General features: G+C 31.3%; 2 protein-coding genes across 2 annotated transcripts; both read left to right on the top strand.

Moving 5' to 3' along the window:
* Positions 1-1,849: 1,849 nt before the first annotated feature.
* Positions 1,850-11,662, top strand: LOTGIDRAFT_152367 (hypothetical protein; the record flags this gene model as incomplete). The annotated part of the gene is made up of 20 exons (XM_009045809.1): positions 1,850-1,955; positions 2,089-2,251; positions 2,525-2,670; positions 2,915-3,072; positions 3,384-3,629; positions 3,960-4,046; positions 4,212-4,394; positions 4,627-4,746; positions 5,237-5,380; positions 5,680-5,886; positions 6,437-6,601; positions 7,116-7,248; positions 7,692-7,846; positions 8,252-8,329; positions 8,743-8,922; positions 9,438-9,669; positions 9,898-10,071; positions 10,349-10,524; positions 10,910-11,087; positions 11,304-11,662. The coding sequence occupies 20 exons, from the start codon at positions 1,850-1,852 to the stop codon at positions 11,660-11,662; spliced, it is 3,390 nt and encodes a 1,129-aa protein (XP_009044057.1).
* Positions 11,663-15,236: 3,574 nt separating this feature from the next.
* On the top strand, positions 15,237-15,701 carry LOTGIDRAFT_97851 (hypothetical protein; the record flags this gene model as incomplete). The annotated part of the gene is made up of 1 exon (XM_009045810.1): positions 15,237-15,701. A coding segment is annotated over one exon (465 nt), but the record flags the coding sequence as incomplete, so codon positions are not given.
* Positions 15,702-16,452: the final 751 nt, after the last annotated feature.

Here is a 16,452-nt window from a genome sequence, read left to right on the forward strand (position 1 = left end):
GAGATAGTAATATTGATTTATGAAGAGATTATATTTTAAAACCCTGACATATAGACTTGTTGATTATCAGGTCGATATATTGTACAAGTAATTTGATACGTATTTGATTTAAATTAGGCTAATGAACATTACTGATGTTTGTCTATAGATCAATTAGTTAGGCTGTTTTTAACAATATGAATTACATTAGATTAGGAATATTAATTACATTGAATTAGGAATATTAATTGGAATACTAAGACTTATCAGGAATATTATTCCATTATGCAAGTTTTTGTTTCATTAGCTTCCAAAATATTCAAACTTATGACTATGACATATTGCAGACCTAAAAAAAAAAGAAATTTTATTTCTATTTTCCTGAGTATATTTTGCACAACTCAAAATTTATGTGTATTTCAAACATCAAACAGCTACAAGTCTTAACCAGTTATGTAAGTATATTGAATCTCTCTGCATCCAGAACATGGTTTGCTTTCTTGTTTAATACGTTCACTTAGAGTTGGTAAAATATAAAAACCTGGTCAAAGTTAGCTACAGTCATTATTTTCATCTGTTCTGGTTCCTAGTTCTATTGTCTGAGAAAGTTTGGTAATTTGCCCATTTCATTTAAGTGAATTTGAATATAAGATTTAAAAGAATACTGATAATCTGAGAATGACTTTGCGTTGATAGATAAATATATAAATTTATTAAATTAACATTGAAGTGAAATGCACTTTCCTCCCTGAATTATCAAAGGAACAATGTCTGAATTTTGATTGAAAATTGTCCACTGTAAAAACAATTTTCAAAGTGATAATGTGTGTTCATGTTTATATTTTTTATTAACACAAAGTAATTCTAAGATTACCAGTACTATTTTGAAGCTTTTAATCAAATTCACTTAGATTAAATGGACAAAGTACAATATACTAGCAATAAATCATTAAAACATAATTTACACTGTATGGTGAATGATGTTTCAGATTGCTTTTTCAACAGAATAAAATGTATTTACAGTTTTTACAGTTTGAAGTTTGTGGACTGTTGTCCTTGAATTTTTTCTTAAAGAACTACTATATGTACATATATATGTATAGCCTTGGGAGATATTGACTTCGTATATTATCAATAAGCAGTATTGATCTTTTCTTTTATAATTTAATTATTATCAATAAAATATCACTGTGAAAACCACATTTAGTTCCCGCTACTTCATGTTCATAATTCATATTCCAAGAACAGTACTGTAAACAATATAATCAATACCAGTTAGTACTTAAAATCAAAGCAAATTATGTTTTTTACTTCTTGGGCATATCATCAGAATACCCATTGTGAAAACAATATTTAAAATTCCTTTCTTGAATTATATGACATTTTCATTCTGCGATCAAAAGATTTATATGTGCTCCAAAACTATTTAAAACACTGAGAGAAATCACACTCTATGGCTAAGTTTAATCACACTCGATGACTAAGAGAAATCACACTCTGTGAATGAGAGAAATCACACTCTATGGCTAAGTTAAATCACAATCTATGGTTGAGAGAAATCCTAGGTTAGGAGAAATAACACTATGCTTAAGAGAAATCACACTTTATGGCTAAGAGAAATCACTAAGGGAAATCACACTCCATGGTTAAGAGAAATCACTAAGAGAAATCACCCTCTATAGCTAAGAGAAATCACTAAGGTAAATCATACTCTATGGCTAAGAGAAATCACTAAGAGAAATCACACTCTATAGCTAAGAGAAATCACACTCTATGGCTAAGAGAAAGCACACTCTATGGCTAAGAGAAATCACTAAGAGAAATTACACTCTATGGCTAAAAGAGATATCACTAAGAGAAATCACACACTATGGCTAAGAGAAATCACACTCTATGGTTAAGAGAAATCACTAAGAGAAATCACACGCTATGGCTAAGAAAAATCACTCTATGGCTAAGAGAAATCTCACTGTATGGTTAGGAGAAATCAAACTTTATGGCTAAGTATTCACTAAACTATATGATTTAGGATCAAGATATCTGATATATTGTGTTGTTTTGACTTTTCTACTCCCTGTTCTGAAGAATTATTATGTTTTTTTCTGACAGATATAGCCCCAAAAGAAATCCAGGCTCGAGGTCAGAATGCTATGCAAGCTTACCATACAGCATGTACATCTGGTACTCAGCCTGTCTATAGATCACGCTTGATGTTAGTTGGTAAAGATCGTGTGGGTAAAACAAGTCTAAAAAGAGCTCTTACAGGATTGAGGTAATTTCAAATCTTCAGATTATAACAGATTTTATAATAGTAATTTATTATCCTAAGTGGGTAAAAGATGATATCGGGATTGTGATGACCGTATCTGAACGGAAGATCAGACCGTGACAGACTGTGATATAACAAATCGCATACTAAATTCCACAATCAGCTTATGGCCATCATAGCATTCAAAACTGATCGCACGACAGAGGGAACATAGCCTCAGATATTTTTAGTATTTTAGCTGCAAGAAAGATATTAATAAAGATTTTATCATTTCAGTCATAATAAAGAAGAAAAGTCAACAAATGGTATTGACCTCTCATCATCCTGTTCCTTTAATTTAAATAATCGTTCATCATGGAAACTAGCATTAAAAGGAGATAATCTCAATGATACTGATTCTCAACAAACTTCAGAAAGTTTAGGTATGGTTTATTTTATTAAGTGCTATTGGAAACAAAACTCATTCTAGATTCTATTAGACTTAGATTTTTAACTATGACCTTGATTGGTCAGTGTGATTTATTATAATCTTCTCGAATTTTTACTGCATTGACTGCCAAATTGAAATATTTGAATAAGTACAAGAAGTACCTTTTGACTTTTTAAGCTCATGCAATATGTATCTGGTCTCTTATGATATTTGGACTCTCTGATATGATATTTTAGGAAGTAAGGCTTGGTTAGAAGAAGAATATAATCAAGCTTTAGCCAATAATATTGTACAAGAGATACTTTCTTCAAAGTATCAGACTGGTACTACAACTGTAAAATCAACCAAGAGTCCTGTTAGATCTCCAAAGCATAGAAATAGAAACAGCCCTACAGTAAGTTGAATTATTTAAATCTAAATTGTTTGCTTTAAAGCTAGGTTTCAGCAGTCTGTATCTTTTCATAGTAAAATCCCAAATCAGGTTCTCCTGTGAGTCAACTTACAGTGATTCAACTTTAGGCTGGTAATTACAGGTGGTCCTTATTAAATTGTTCACATGAAGATATCACTGATATCATAATGTAATAGATTATTACTTACTGTGAGAATGGTAATTACAGCCTTTCAGTGACTAGGGTCTCAACTTCCGCAGGGGTAGGATTATCTTGGATGAAGTAAAATTCTGCTACGGATCGTTTTTTTCAGCGGAGAAAATCAACTCAGTCATTACATCGTCAATCTCTTACGAAAACAGATTTCAAACAAGTGCCCCCTGATTTGATCAGCAATGTTCCTGATCATATTACTCAATTAGTCCAAAAATTACTGGACAATCATTCTACTGGTCTAATTTCATCACCCAGACATCCAACAACTAATAGATTGAATAATACTGTTGTTTTAAATATTTGGGATTTTGCTGGACAGGCTGTATATTATACAACACATCAGGTATATTATTAGATTCTATAAAATTAACATTTATGCTATTCAGAGTTCAGATAATATTGCTAAGAATACAACTAGTAGTCATTTTTACTGTTGAATTTGCAAAGATCTGTTTCTTTTAAATGGTTTTGTATGCTTACACCTAGATTTTAATGTATATCGTCATCACTCATGACCGTCTGGTCATTCATCATTAATTCTAGTACCGGTAGTTAATATATACTACAGTTTAAATCTGATTTTAATCAAATTTAGTTATTGCCCTTGACTTACATAAATTTGACAAAACCGCTAGCTATGTGTTGTATGGTAGCAAATGATCCTATATTTTAGGTGTTTTTAACATCAAGAGCTGTTTATGTTATAGTGTTTAATTTGTGTGATGATTTGACTGGAAAGGAAAAGGAATCTCAAGAGAAGGTTTGGCAATTTATCTCCTTTGTTTCTCAGATCAAAATTTCAAAAGTGTGATCAGAATAAAAGTTTTTAAATTTTTGTGAGAATCATCTCTTTTAGGTTTTTTCAATAAACTAAATAAGGCAGTTTTGCATTGATTATACATTAGTCTCAATTGTTTTTATTTAGGTTGAAGAAAGTGAAGATCTATCTACACTAGAGTATATGGATTTTTGGATGCGTTCTATACATGCCCATGCTGCTGAGAATACTGTAGACAGTGTTGATAATATGAAGTTATCTCCCCCTATATTTATAGTTGGTACACATCGTGATAGTCTAGATCCTGATTATGACACACAGAAATTACTGGTCAGTTTATCTTACTGTTGACTTTTGTCAATTAATTGCCAAATTTGATATTTCTGCCAATTCAATGGCCACACAAATAATTTTGCCATGTTGATATCTTTGGTTAGAGATATTTTAAAATAGTTTGATAGAGTGACAGAAGTAAAAGCAATTGAACTATAAAGTGCTGATAATTTTGGTGAACGAAAATGGTTTTGTCCTTTGACAAAATGTGTGGTTTATAATTTTTCAGATAGAAGAGAAGTTTAATACAATAAAAGAGTTCATAATTGGAAAACCTTACACACAGCATATTGTTACACCTTTCTTTGCTGTAGAAAATGATTTAAATTCTACAGAAGAAGATGATGACGTATGTACTGTATATCCTGATTATCTAAGTCTATGTGAGCTTTTGTTCAAATTGAATCAAGTTAAATTTCTTTGTTCAATAAAAGATTTGATTTCAATATTGAAATTCTGGGAGATCATTGTCAGTCTGCTTATCTGTTTGTATACGCCCACATGGAAATGTCCGTCCTTCCCCATTTCTCAATAGAGGCTACAGTTTTTATCCAATCTTAATGAAAATTTGGTATGCATGTATATATTGATTGGATCTTGGTCAAGTTTGATTATGGTAATTATCAGAAGAACGGTTTTGGACTTATTGCCTTTGACTTAGTAAAAACACGTCAAATTTGTAACCTTTAAGACTTTGTTATCATATCTGACAGCTGTTAGTGGGCGTATGTTATCTTGCCTGGCAAGCTATCTTCTTGATTTATTAGTATGATCTCAATAGTACATTGTTATTGCTATATATAGAACATTAGTATGTGATATTGTGTCTGATTATTCAGATTGATTATTTACGAAGTGAAATAGAGAAGATTGCCGGTAGAGAATATTATATGGGAGAACAAATGCCTATAAAATGGTTAAAATTTGAACAAGAAATAACAAGACTTGCTGATGAAGGGACATATTATGCTACATATGATCAGGTATTCGTTAGACTTCTGTTATTGAGAGATGCATATTGTATGGATATTAGGTTGGAAGATGTTAAAAGTCAACAATAGGCAGATTTCCAGAAGGACTTTCCATTTCAGGAGATTGTGAGAAATGCATGTAACAATCCTTGATCATTCACAGGTTAGGTCACAAAGAAATTTTAGTGCATATGCATAAAGATGAGGTTCAATAACATAAGGGATTTCATCACTAGATCTTACAGTCACTAGATCTATGAGTAAGAGGGATTTAATGTGTAAATTGTATATGTTATCTATTTATAATTTAGGTGTGTGAAATAGGTAATAATAATGGTATCACAGATGAATCAGAATTAAAAACAGTATTAGAATTCTACCACGATTTAGGTGTTATAGTATATTATGGTTCATCCAGCTTAGCTGATAATTTATTACGTAATACTGTTATTTTGAAACCACAATGGTTAATTGATATGTTTCGTAGGTTTATTCTAAATAAATCTTCTCATGACCAGGTAGGTCTATTTCTACAAAATAAACTTTGTTCTTGACAGCTCCAGACTCAGCATGGCAGAGATTTCAAGGTACAAATAGTTAAACAAACCTGAAAACAACTGTTCTTAGCTTGTTTCTTCTGTTTTGACCTTGAGAAAGAAAATGGATACCAAATAGTAGGAGATGTACCGTACACAAAAACTAAGATTATTGAACTTTGTTGAGTGTTTATAACTTAAAGCTCACAGTCTCAAGCATCTAGAACATGCATCCTCAGATTCATATTTTACTGTTTTGTCATTTATCAATTATTTATTTTTGAGGTTTCATAAGGATCTGCTCAATTACTTCAATGTTCGTTCAAAATAGTCCCCATTTTCCTCAGTGTGCTTATTTCCTTATGACATTTTTAGGCTCCACTTTTTTCTATATTGTTATATTTTTCATTTGTAAACTAGAATGTATAAAAAAAAATTCAAAATCAGCACCACAGCCTTGTTGACAGCTGTATTCAATTGTAGATGAAATTGATTTCATTGGTCATTAAGTCAAAATATTTTTTTTTTCTAGTGGAATCTTTTGGAAGATAAGTGGAAGAGATTGGAAAATGTATGTATTATTGAAGAACCATTAATAGATCAACTATGGCATGATGCCTTATCACAGAAATATATGTTACTAGGTCTTATGGAGAAATTTGATTTAATTTGTGTTAGAATTCCACCACAAGGACAGGTAATGATATTTATGCAAAAACAGAGACTATTCAAAACATAAGTAAAAGTAGCAAGCTAATTAGAGTTTAGCATATCCAGTGACCATTATTATCAGTAAGCTAACAATTACACAAAATTCAAGATATTTTATTTGCAATTCAATAATTCAACCATGGAAATTTTGAATGTCATCACTTTCAGGTCTTAATTAAAATTCTCACAGCTAGTTATGACTGTTGACATCATTTTGCACAAAAGCAAAATAAGTGAACTCTTTGAACATTCATAGCAGGTTTACAATGAGAATATTCTACAGTGCAAAGACTATCAGCTTCAGTTGAATAGTAACTTGTTACTTTCAATCACCCTAATCACTATTTCAATCCTTCAGCAACATTGAGGAGTAGAGATCAGATTAAATAACTGAACAAAAATCACATACATACTGCACATTTAGTCTGTATACCATAAAATTGTGTTTTGTTATATAATCTCAATATTTTGATAAAAATGTTGACATGTTATTTTTACAGTCTCATCGTGAAGAATACAGAACATATTATGTACCAATGAGATTACGCAGTTCTAAACAAACAGAACAATGTTTATATTCTAAGAATATACATAATGTTACTTTTTATCTTGATTTTAATGGTTTTTTACCTGGTAGGTTAAATAATATGTTAAAAACTTACCATGAAAATTTCATATATTTTAAAGGAAATGAATAGAGTATATAAAATTGTCAGACAAAAAATTCCTTGTTAATTGATTAACGATCAAGTTTTCCTTCTACTGCCTTCCTTCTAAAGGTGCCAAATATTTGTGATAAAGAATATTATAATTATGTTGTCTGAAATAGAGAAGTTCACTTACCAGAGAGTGCTTACACATGTACTATACACCTGTCTTTGTCCCTTTTTCCTTTCATCTTGAATGACCTTAGTCTCATTTCAAGTTTAATTTACATGCTGGCCTCCTTTTTTGGCTTGTGAACTTGGATCCATGATTTGCTGTTTTAACCTTATTGGATAAGTGCAGGCTTGGATTTATATTTTCAAATTTAACATCATATTCACCTCTCTTGTATATGAATAATTATTTTACAGATGGATTATTTTATCGTATATTAACAAGAGCTACTAGATGGAGTCAAGATAATGGTGGACGAGACCCATATTTATTTAAACATTCTGCCAGATTTTATGTTGACTCTGAACATGATTTTGTATTAGAAATGTCACCTAAAGAACATAATATTAAGGTATATTTTGTAAATCTATCAATAAAATAGCTTTGCTATAGCAAATGCTTTACTTTAAATGAAATGTACTTGCAAGAGCCTAATATGGAGATACCCTTGTACAGAAAAAAACTGACACAGGCCGTGCCGTCCATCAAAGGGATTGTAAAGACGTTTTTTTAAACCTTTCTTATATTGAGTCAATTCCACTATCACTAAGATTTTTATGACGTAGTTATATGTTGTCACAATATAAATGAGCAGTTTTAATGTATTGAATTTCTCCTCTATAAGTTGTAAATCTTAATAACCCCCATGTTCAAAGTGATTTGTAGTTGATGTGACAATCTATCGAAATAAAGTGATTGGTCATACGTTATTATGGAGCACTGATTAAAAAAGATGTTTTCTGACTATTATTTCTAGGTTATTGTTATTAGAGAAGTTGATTTATCCAATGAATTAACCACTACTACCCTTTCAATGCCATCAGTCTGTGCTAAGGTGAGATCTTAATACATTGCTTTGTTTGCCATTGATGTGTTGAGAAAGTACCAAAAGGGTTCAAATTTGCTTTTCAATATTTCAGTGAATTTTTTTTAAATATCTGTAATTGCAGCTTATATAATTCAATTTAGCTATCTGTATCACTTTTAAGCATGACATTGTGTTCTAGGTTCCTATATAATTTGTCAAAAATGATACCATGGTCAAATATGTTACAAATCTAAAGGAACTCTGTACTCTTGCAGCAGTTATGTTAACCTTTGATTGATTGAAGGCCATGTCTGATTTTCATTCTGACAAATGCCACGGTTGGCTATAAAACTAAAATACATGAAATAAGAATTTAAAAGGACATACTAGATCTTTTTTGTCTTTAGTAATATTATGGATAACTATTTGTAATTTTTCAGGTTCGAAACTTTCTGGAATCAACCCTGTGTGATTTACGTGCTATGTGGATGAAAAGAATCGCCTACAAAACTTGTGTTGTTTGTCCATGTGAGAAGAAATGTCTGATACATGATCAGTTATATTGTCCTCATCATACCTGCCAACATTTCCTAGATTTAGATGAATGTCTCACCAATAAGGTCAGTTTTGTTCCATCAAAAATATTGAATTATTTTTATACCTCAACATCTTTCTATGTGGGCTCTATTTTGGCTCTCACAGACGTCCTAAGTGTCACATAACAAATAAAATGGCAACTTCCATTGATGCAATGTGGAGTGCAGAAAAGGAACAAGAAATAATTACATTTTGGGAGTCAAAGTCCAACTTGTACAAAATAAGCAACTGCCACTCTTCGCTACTTTCTTTATCGAGTGACTAAGTGCTGTGTGCATTTGCAAGCAAGTTATCAACACTGACATTCACCAAGTGTGTCCACTGTATCAGACGGAAAATAGTTCGCCTGAAGTACCGGCAAATATACTTCACCAAGTCCTTAGCTTTAGACTATAAGTATCATTACAATTGTTGTTATATATATGTTCAGATTAACATAATCTATTCAAAATATCAAGAAAAGTAAGTAGATTTAAGGTAAGTGGAGTTTCTGTTAACTGTAAGGACAATAAGTCAAATTATTCATTTCATTTTCTAGATTGTTTGTTGTGATCATCGAAGAATAAAAACTGAACAATATCAAAAATGGTTTCCATCATCAACTCACAGTGAATTTAAAGCTCCTATATTATCTGTTAAATCATTGGAAGATGTTGGAACCAATATTGAAAGAAATGCTCCTGATTTGCCTAAATGGTTAAAAGGTGCTGCTAAATTACTGAATGGAGGTGCTGAAAATCAAGACTGGATGGCGTTATCCAGAACTATGGGTAAGTTACATTTCACTGTCTTTTACAGGTATATGTATTAATATTTCAGCAATGAATGATATACACTTACCTTACAGTAACGTTAAAATGAATGTACATTCTGAAAATTGAATAGAAATATGAAATGATGTCTACAGAAAAGGTGGTTACCTTAGGCCCAAGACCCCTCGCCCAAAATTTTTGCCTCATTGAAAAATGACCCTTAAATTTTTGAAATATTTTCTTCAGGTTATAAATCATTAAAGATTGACAAGTTTAATGATGATTTGAATCCAGCCTTAGCTTTACTCAGTGATTGGATAGTGACTAGTGGTAATACAGCCCTATCAATTGATATGTTATTATTATATTTACATCAATTACAACGATTTGACATTGTCGAAGTTATTAATAGTGCTAAAGGTAAGATAAATCTATGGTTTATAAAGCAATCAGCTTTTAAGTTAATTTTTGTTGAGTTTTGTTAACTCGCTTCTAGATTTGAATTTTTTAAACAATTGCATTGTAACAATTATACAATGCCAGCATTGGACCAATAACCTAAAGTCATATCTATTTTTTTATAAATATTGCTTCCATTTTTGATACAGACAAATTGTTTGCAATTTAAATGCTGACAGAAACTGAGAATCTTAGACCACCTGCATTCTAGCTGTTTAATGGAATTCTATACCTTCAGATATTAAAGAAAGTTGTGAAGTATTTTTGAGTTATCAATGGGATAATCAAGATGAGGTTCAGAAGTTAAGAGATTATTTAGAAAGATCAGGGTATTCATGTTGGATGGATATTGGACAAATGGGTGGTGGCGATTTTCTAAATGCTAAAATTGATGAAGGCATTAGAAATGCCAAGGTACAGTGGTCAATTTTATACATATATCGCTATGCAATCTTCAAACTACTGACCTATATAATTCAGCCTGCGTCCCCAAGAACACTTCTTCAGTATTCTGAACTCGTCTCGAAGTGTGGACATGTAGGCTTAATCATATAGGTCAGTTGTCTGAAGATCTCATAATATGAAACTCTGAGTAACAACAAAATTTAGGTTCTGTATTAATATTTCTTTATCGTTCCACAATTGATGTATAAAGTACTATTTTAACAGTGAAAATATTATATTATTGTATTAAAATTTAATAATGTGTTTGGGAAAAGGTCCAGTTTTATTATTTGATATGAAAGTAAATCAGAAGCTAAAAATAATTTCCATTATGAGTTTTTTATTTTCTGTTTAGGTGGTTATAGCATGTTTAACTCCAAAGTATATAGTATCACATCTTTGTAACAGAGAACTGAGTTTAGCTGATGTTTTACAGAAGCCTATTATTCCAGTATTATTTGATCCTGTTATCTGGCCACCTCCAGGAGGACTGGCTGTTATTCTCTCACAACTTGTTTATATTGATTTAAAAGGTAGGATATCACCTGTTTTTGCGAGATGCATAGACAGCACACAAACCATTGACCTAGCCCATGCCTATATCTGTTAGCCTAAAAATTGACAATGAAATGAAGTAAAACCTTAAGCAATCTCAGAATTGACTCTGAACATTACTCTTAGTGAAAAGTGCATATCTACAGGGTTCAAAACATTTAGAGATTAAATCAATATGTGAATATATTATATAGGTGTTGGTGGTCATGGTGGAACTGGTATCCATGGTGATATAGATGATAAATACAGGGAGATAATTCAGCATGTTTCACTTTATGCTTCACCTACAATTAAAACACCATTTAAAGAATCTCTGGTAGTAAGTGATGAAACTGTGATTGAAAAACATGATGAGAGTCAATCATTATCCCATAGTTCTAGTTTAAGTTCATTCTCTGATCATGATGTGTTACACAGTACATTTTCTGATGTTGGTGTTTCTCGACCGCAGTTGACAGTGACTCCAAATCGTGTCAGGAGTCAACGTTCATCAGTAGTACCAACTGCCAGTACTGCACAAGTGACAAAGTGTGCTGTGTGTGTTCTGCTTTAAAGTAATAAGTTTATATGTGTGTCTAAAGCGTTGTTTGAGTTTTAGTCAACAACATAAGTTGTGACATTGCTTCAGTGCTGTTCATATGTGTCAGATGACATCTTTGTGACTGAAACTGTGTAACTGAATAATTCCATCCATAACTGATATTGACTGTGATATTATACATATATTATATGCTTTTAGTGTACTGTAAGTGAATAGCTTATGACATGCTGTGAAATCATTGTAATTCAAATGGAGATTAATTTTCAGAGTGGGACAACATATGAATATGAATATAGTTATGCCACTGCTTGAATTGAGTCTATAAACCAAAAGTCTTAAGATATCTTTTGATGTTTGTCGAAATATGTTGTCGCTTAACTATGCTAGCAAAGACACGTGAAATTTGGTGCCAAAAAATTAATATAATTTCTCAGTATCAGATCGGATATTTATGATATTAATAGGGCATTATCTATACTAACATAGTATTTCATTATGATATTAGAAATCTTTAATTTGGATAGCCTCAGGATACAGCAGTATTATTAATACTATATTATATTGTCATCTTACTTATTTACATATGAATTAAATGAGGCTTAATCTTAAAAAAGAATAGAAAAAAGTAACAGGGTAAGAAAGGTACAAATCTTTAGTCTTGAGTAAAAACTGGTTAAAAAGGGCCAAGTATTAAAATCTACATATGTATTACTTACTATTTCCTTTAGTCTTGAAACTCAAAGTTCTAATTGAATATGTATTTTTTTTTTCATGAGAAAACTGTTTATTAAAAAGTAAAAAATGATGATGGCTTGATTTTAGTTTTGAGGATACAACACAAACCTTTTGAATGAAATTATTTCATATTTCACTCGAAACAGGATTGAGGGAGGGAAAAATTAAGAATGGATAGCATGAGTATTTTTAAGAATGCTAGTATTAGTCATCTAGCAGATCAAGAAAAGGCCATTCCAGTTATTTTCTGCTTCAGGATTTTTGAGAAAATATAAAAATTTGAACAAAAAAGTTTATATTATCAAGCATTTTCAGGAAAAAAAAATGTTGGTTCTATTTACTAGGATTCAATTCTAGGTTAATTTGATCTCAGATTATAGCACAATGCCCTTGTATGAATTTAAATTTACAACCAACTTATTAAATAGAATACATAAAAAATGTATGTCTAATTAAAGATAATTTTTTTATGTAGATAGAGAGGTGGCAGATATATTTTTTATTTATTTTTAAAAAATCTTTCTAAATGTTACATACAGGATTGACAGAAATTAGAACATATTTTAGGTTTCTTTAAATTATATTTTTGAAAAGGCAAAAACTGAACATCAGCAGGAATTGGTATCCTTGTGTTTTATCTCACACTTAATTTAACAATAACATGGCTATTGATAGAGTATGGGAGGCCAACTATAATTCTCTTATTTTTGAAACAATTTTACTTTATTGACAAATAAAGAATTTTATCTGTAATATTTGTAATGACATATTTTCTTAAATAAATTAGTAAAATTCATCTTTGTGCATTGTTTATATAGTACATTGCCATGCCTACATGTAATATGTACCATGAATATTCTCAATCTACAGTAAATAAGTTTTGGCAGGTGAATTTGATGAGCATTGATACTTGCTGATATAGTAGTAATAATAAGTATGTCAGATTTTAACCGTTACTTAGGGTTGTATGTTCTCCATGAGTCGCATTCTTGGACTGTTGTGTTGTGTGTTTTCTGCAGGAAACTACATTTGTCATCCCCGATCTAACAAGATTTTCCTTAAATTGTGATATGTTGAATTATGGTGAATTAGACCCAATAGCATCAAAATTTGTAAGGTGTGCTAACCAATCAAAAACACTTGTAAAAATGGTCAGACAAAAGGTTATAGATTATGAAAATCATTTTTTGAACAGAGCAATTGGTTAAATATGAAATAGCCCAGAACATGAGATGCATAACAATTTCATCAGATCATGGATGACAAGTGTATTCACCTTCAGATAAAAAACAGGAAAAGAAACATTCAGATTTGCATTTTAATCAGATATAGAGGAGTAATACGAGTATGTAGAACTTGGTCCTTAATAATTAGATATTAAGACAAATGGAAATCCATTGCTTATGCCTACAGACACTTTCTCTTACTTATATTTAAATAAACTTGCCATGAGTGAAAATATAAAACAATATTTATGAAGTTTTGAAAAAAGTCAAGTTAAAGATTACTTAAGGCTTTTGCACTTTCAGTTGTAATACATGTAAATATAAAGATTGTTCAATACGAGTTCAATATAATATAGAATCGATATAGATCTCCTCTTTTGTAGGTAATATTCCAATATTCAATATTCGACCAGATATTATCTTCTTGCATAAATAATATAAAATACATTTTAAGACACTCACATAATTTTGCAAAATGTCCGTTATAAGACGTGTTTTTCTTCTCTTACCAACACTTTTTATTTCTGGTTATCAATTTTCTATAATTTCGGAAAAATTTGTGTCCAAACTAGCTTGCAAGGATCAGATTTTGCACGATTTTGAAAGATATTCCACTTTCTCTGTCCAGGGAAATTTAAACTGTGCTACTCGTTGCTCTGAAGATGAGAATTGCATTTCATATAATTATCTAAAAGTCACCAAACAGTGCCATTTAAATAAAGGAATTATTGTAGATACTTGTAGGAATTCTCAATTTCATCCGAATTCTATTTATTTGCAGAAAACCGAATATGTAAGTTATTTATCCATATGTATATGTATATCAAGGTTGGATTTTTTCGTTTACAGAAAGTGAAAAGTTCTGAAAAAATCCAATTTGAAAAAAGAGTAGGCCCTAGATATGCTGCGTAGGTCTAATATAATTTTAATTTTTAATTTGTATCATCTGTTTTCATTCAGACATGTTTACATGATGGAACGTGGAATTCAAGTACATCAACTTGTTCCTGTGTTGGTGGTTATATTGGAGGACATTGTGAACGGTTGATGACAGGTCAGATTCAAACTTTATATAATATCACATTTTGAAAAATGTGATTCCCTTTCAGAGATATTGAAATGTAGGCAAATATCCGTCAGACATTAGTTCTTAATCTTCAATATCATGTTATTCAAAATATTTCAAAATTAAAAAATGAAATTCGTAATAAAAAACTACATCAACTCCAAATTGAAATATATAATTTCCATAAATTTTAATGTTTTACTCAAAACTGCAATATGGCATTTTCATTGTTGATTTTATTTCAGCTGAAAGAGCATTTTTATTGTTGATTTTCACTGAAACTGAAATATGATTTTCAACGTTTTGTATTTTCCATTGTTGACTTTCTTTTAAATATAACGTTTCTGTTGACTTTCCCACAGAAATTGTGAGTGACTAGACCAAAATACTCATCATAGTTTCAGTTTATTATACATCTATGTTGGAAAATAACGTTCGCTAATCTAATTTATAAATTTGACAGTCGCAGTATGTTGTTCTTATTCCAGATTGTGGAGATGGACTATCCCATTATTCTGGTATACGAGGATTTTTCTATATTTTCCCACAAAAGTCTCCAGAACCATTCGAAATACGATGTACAATGATGTGGGGTGGCAGAAACATACTAATGCAACATTACGATCCGACAAAATATTTTAACCGATCATGGCAGGAATACAAAGACGGGTTCAGTGATGAATTGAAAGAGAATTTCTGGTTGGGTTTGGACAAGGTCCACTATCTTACAGAGTCCAGTAGAAAGAAGGTTTATATTGAACTTACTGATCCTACGCAATCGCATGTAAGAAATCGATATGATGATTTCAAAATTGGCAATGAAACAACAGGATACAGGTTGATAAGCCTTGGCAGTATCACTACCAACGAATTGCCCGAATGTTTAACAGATATGGTCGGCTCGAAATTCTCAACGTTTGATAATGACCAAGATCAAAACAGTCAGAATTGTGCCGCGGTTTATGGAGCTGGGTTTTGGTATCAATCGACACAATGCAGTACCTGTAACTTGTTTGGTCAATTCAATTATCCATCAGGCGGTACCTGGAACTTAGATAAATCTTACGTTCATTGGACAGGGAAAAGTTGGAGTCCTCCGGGAGTAAAATTTTGGATACAGAACTATTATTGATTTTATGATCGATCTGGAAATTTATTACTTTAAAATGTGTCAATCATTACGCATTCAACTGAGTATCAATTGATTAAGTTGATAAAATATTCATTAAGCCTTATGGATGTTGGATAAATCTATAAAGTGTGTTATATTTACATCATTATTTATGTATTACAAATCTACAAATAAAACAATGTTAACTGTTCTTGAATATTTCATCCCATATAGAGAAGGTGGCTAGTAACAGATATCTGAATATCGCTTGTCCAGTGTGACAACGCCCACTGAAAATGAACTTGTGACGAAAACCACCCGATAATTTTCTCTTTGAGAGAGCTAATTTTACAGGATCGGGTGCGAAAACACAAGAAGAAATCCCTTAAAATTATCAACTCTGAAACAGCGTTCCCATGGCACGCGTTTGTCCGTTATACACAGGTATATGGGTTTGGTAGGGGCGTCCATCGCAGTGGTAGTCTCCTGAGACTTGGGGTACAAATATAGGGAGTAGAATGACCTAATGGGGAGGGCAAGGTTAATATTCAAAATTCGGCAGCGCTGTGGAAGTTGCACAAGCTCTCTTGAAGCGTCTATGTGGATTCCCCAAGGAATATTTTGAAAATAGAATGGATTTGGTGCATTCCGACTCAAACGTTGG

This window comes from Lottia gigantea (assembly GCF_000327385.1).
Source record: "Lottia gigantea unplaced genomic scaffold LOTGIsca_1, whole genome shotgun sequence".
Lineage (NCBI taxonomy): Eukaryota > Metazoa > Mollusca > Gastropoda > Lottiidae > Lottia > Lottia gigantea.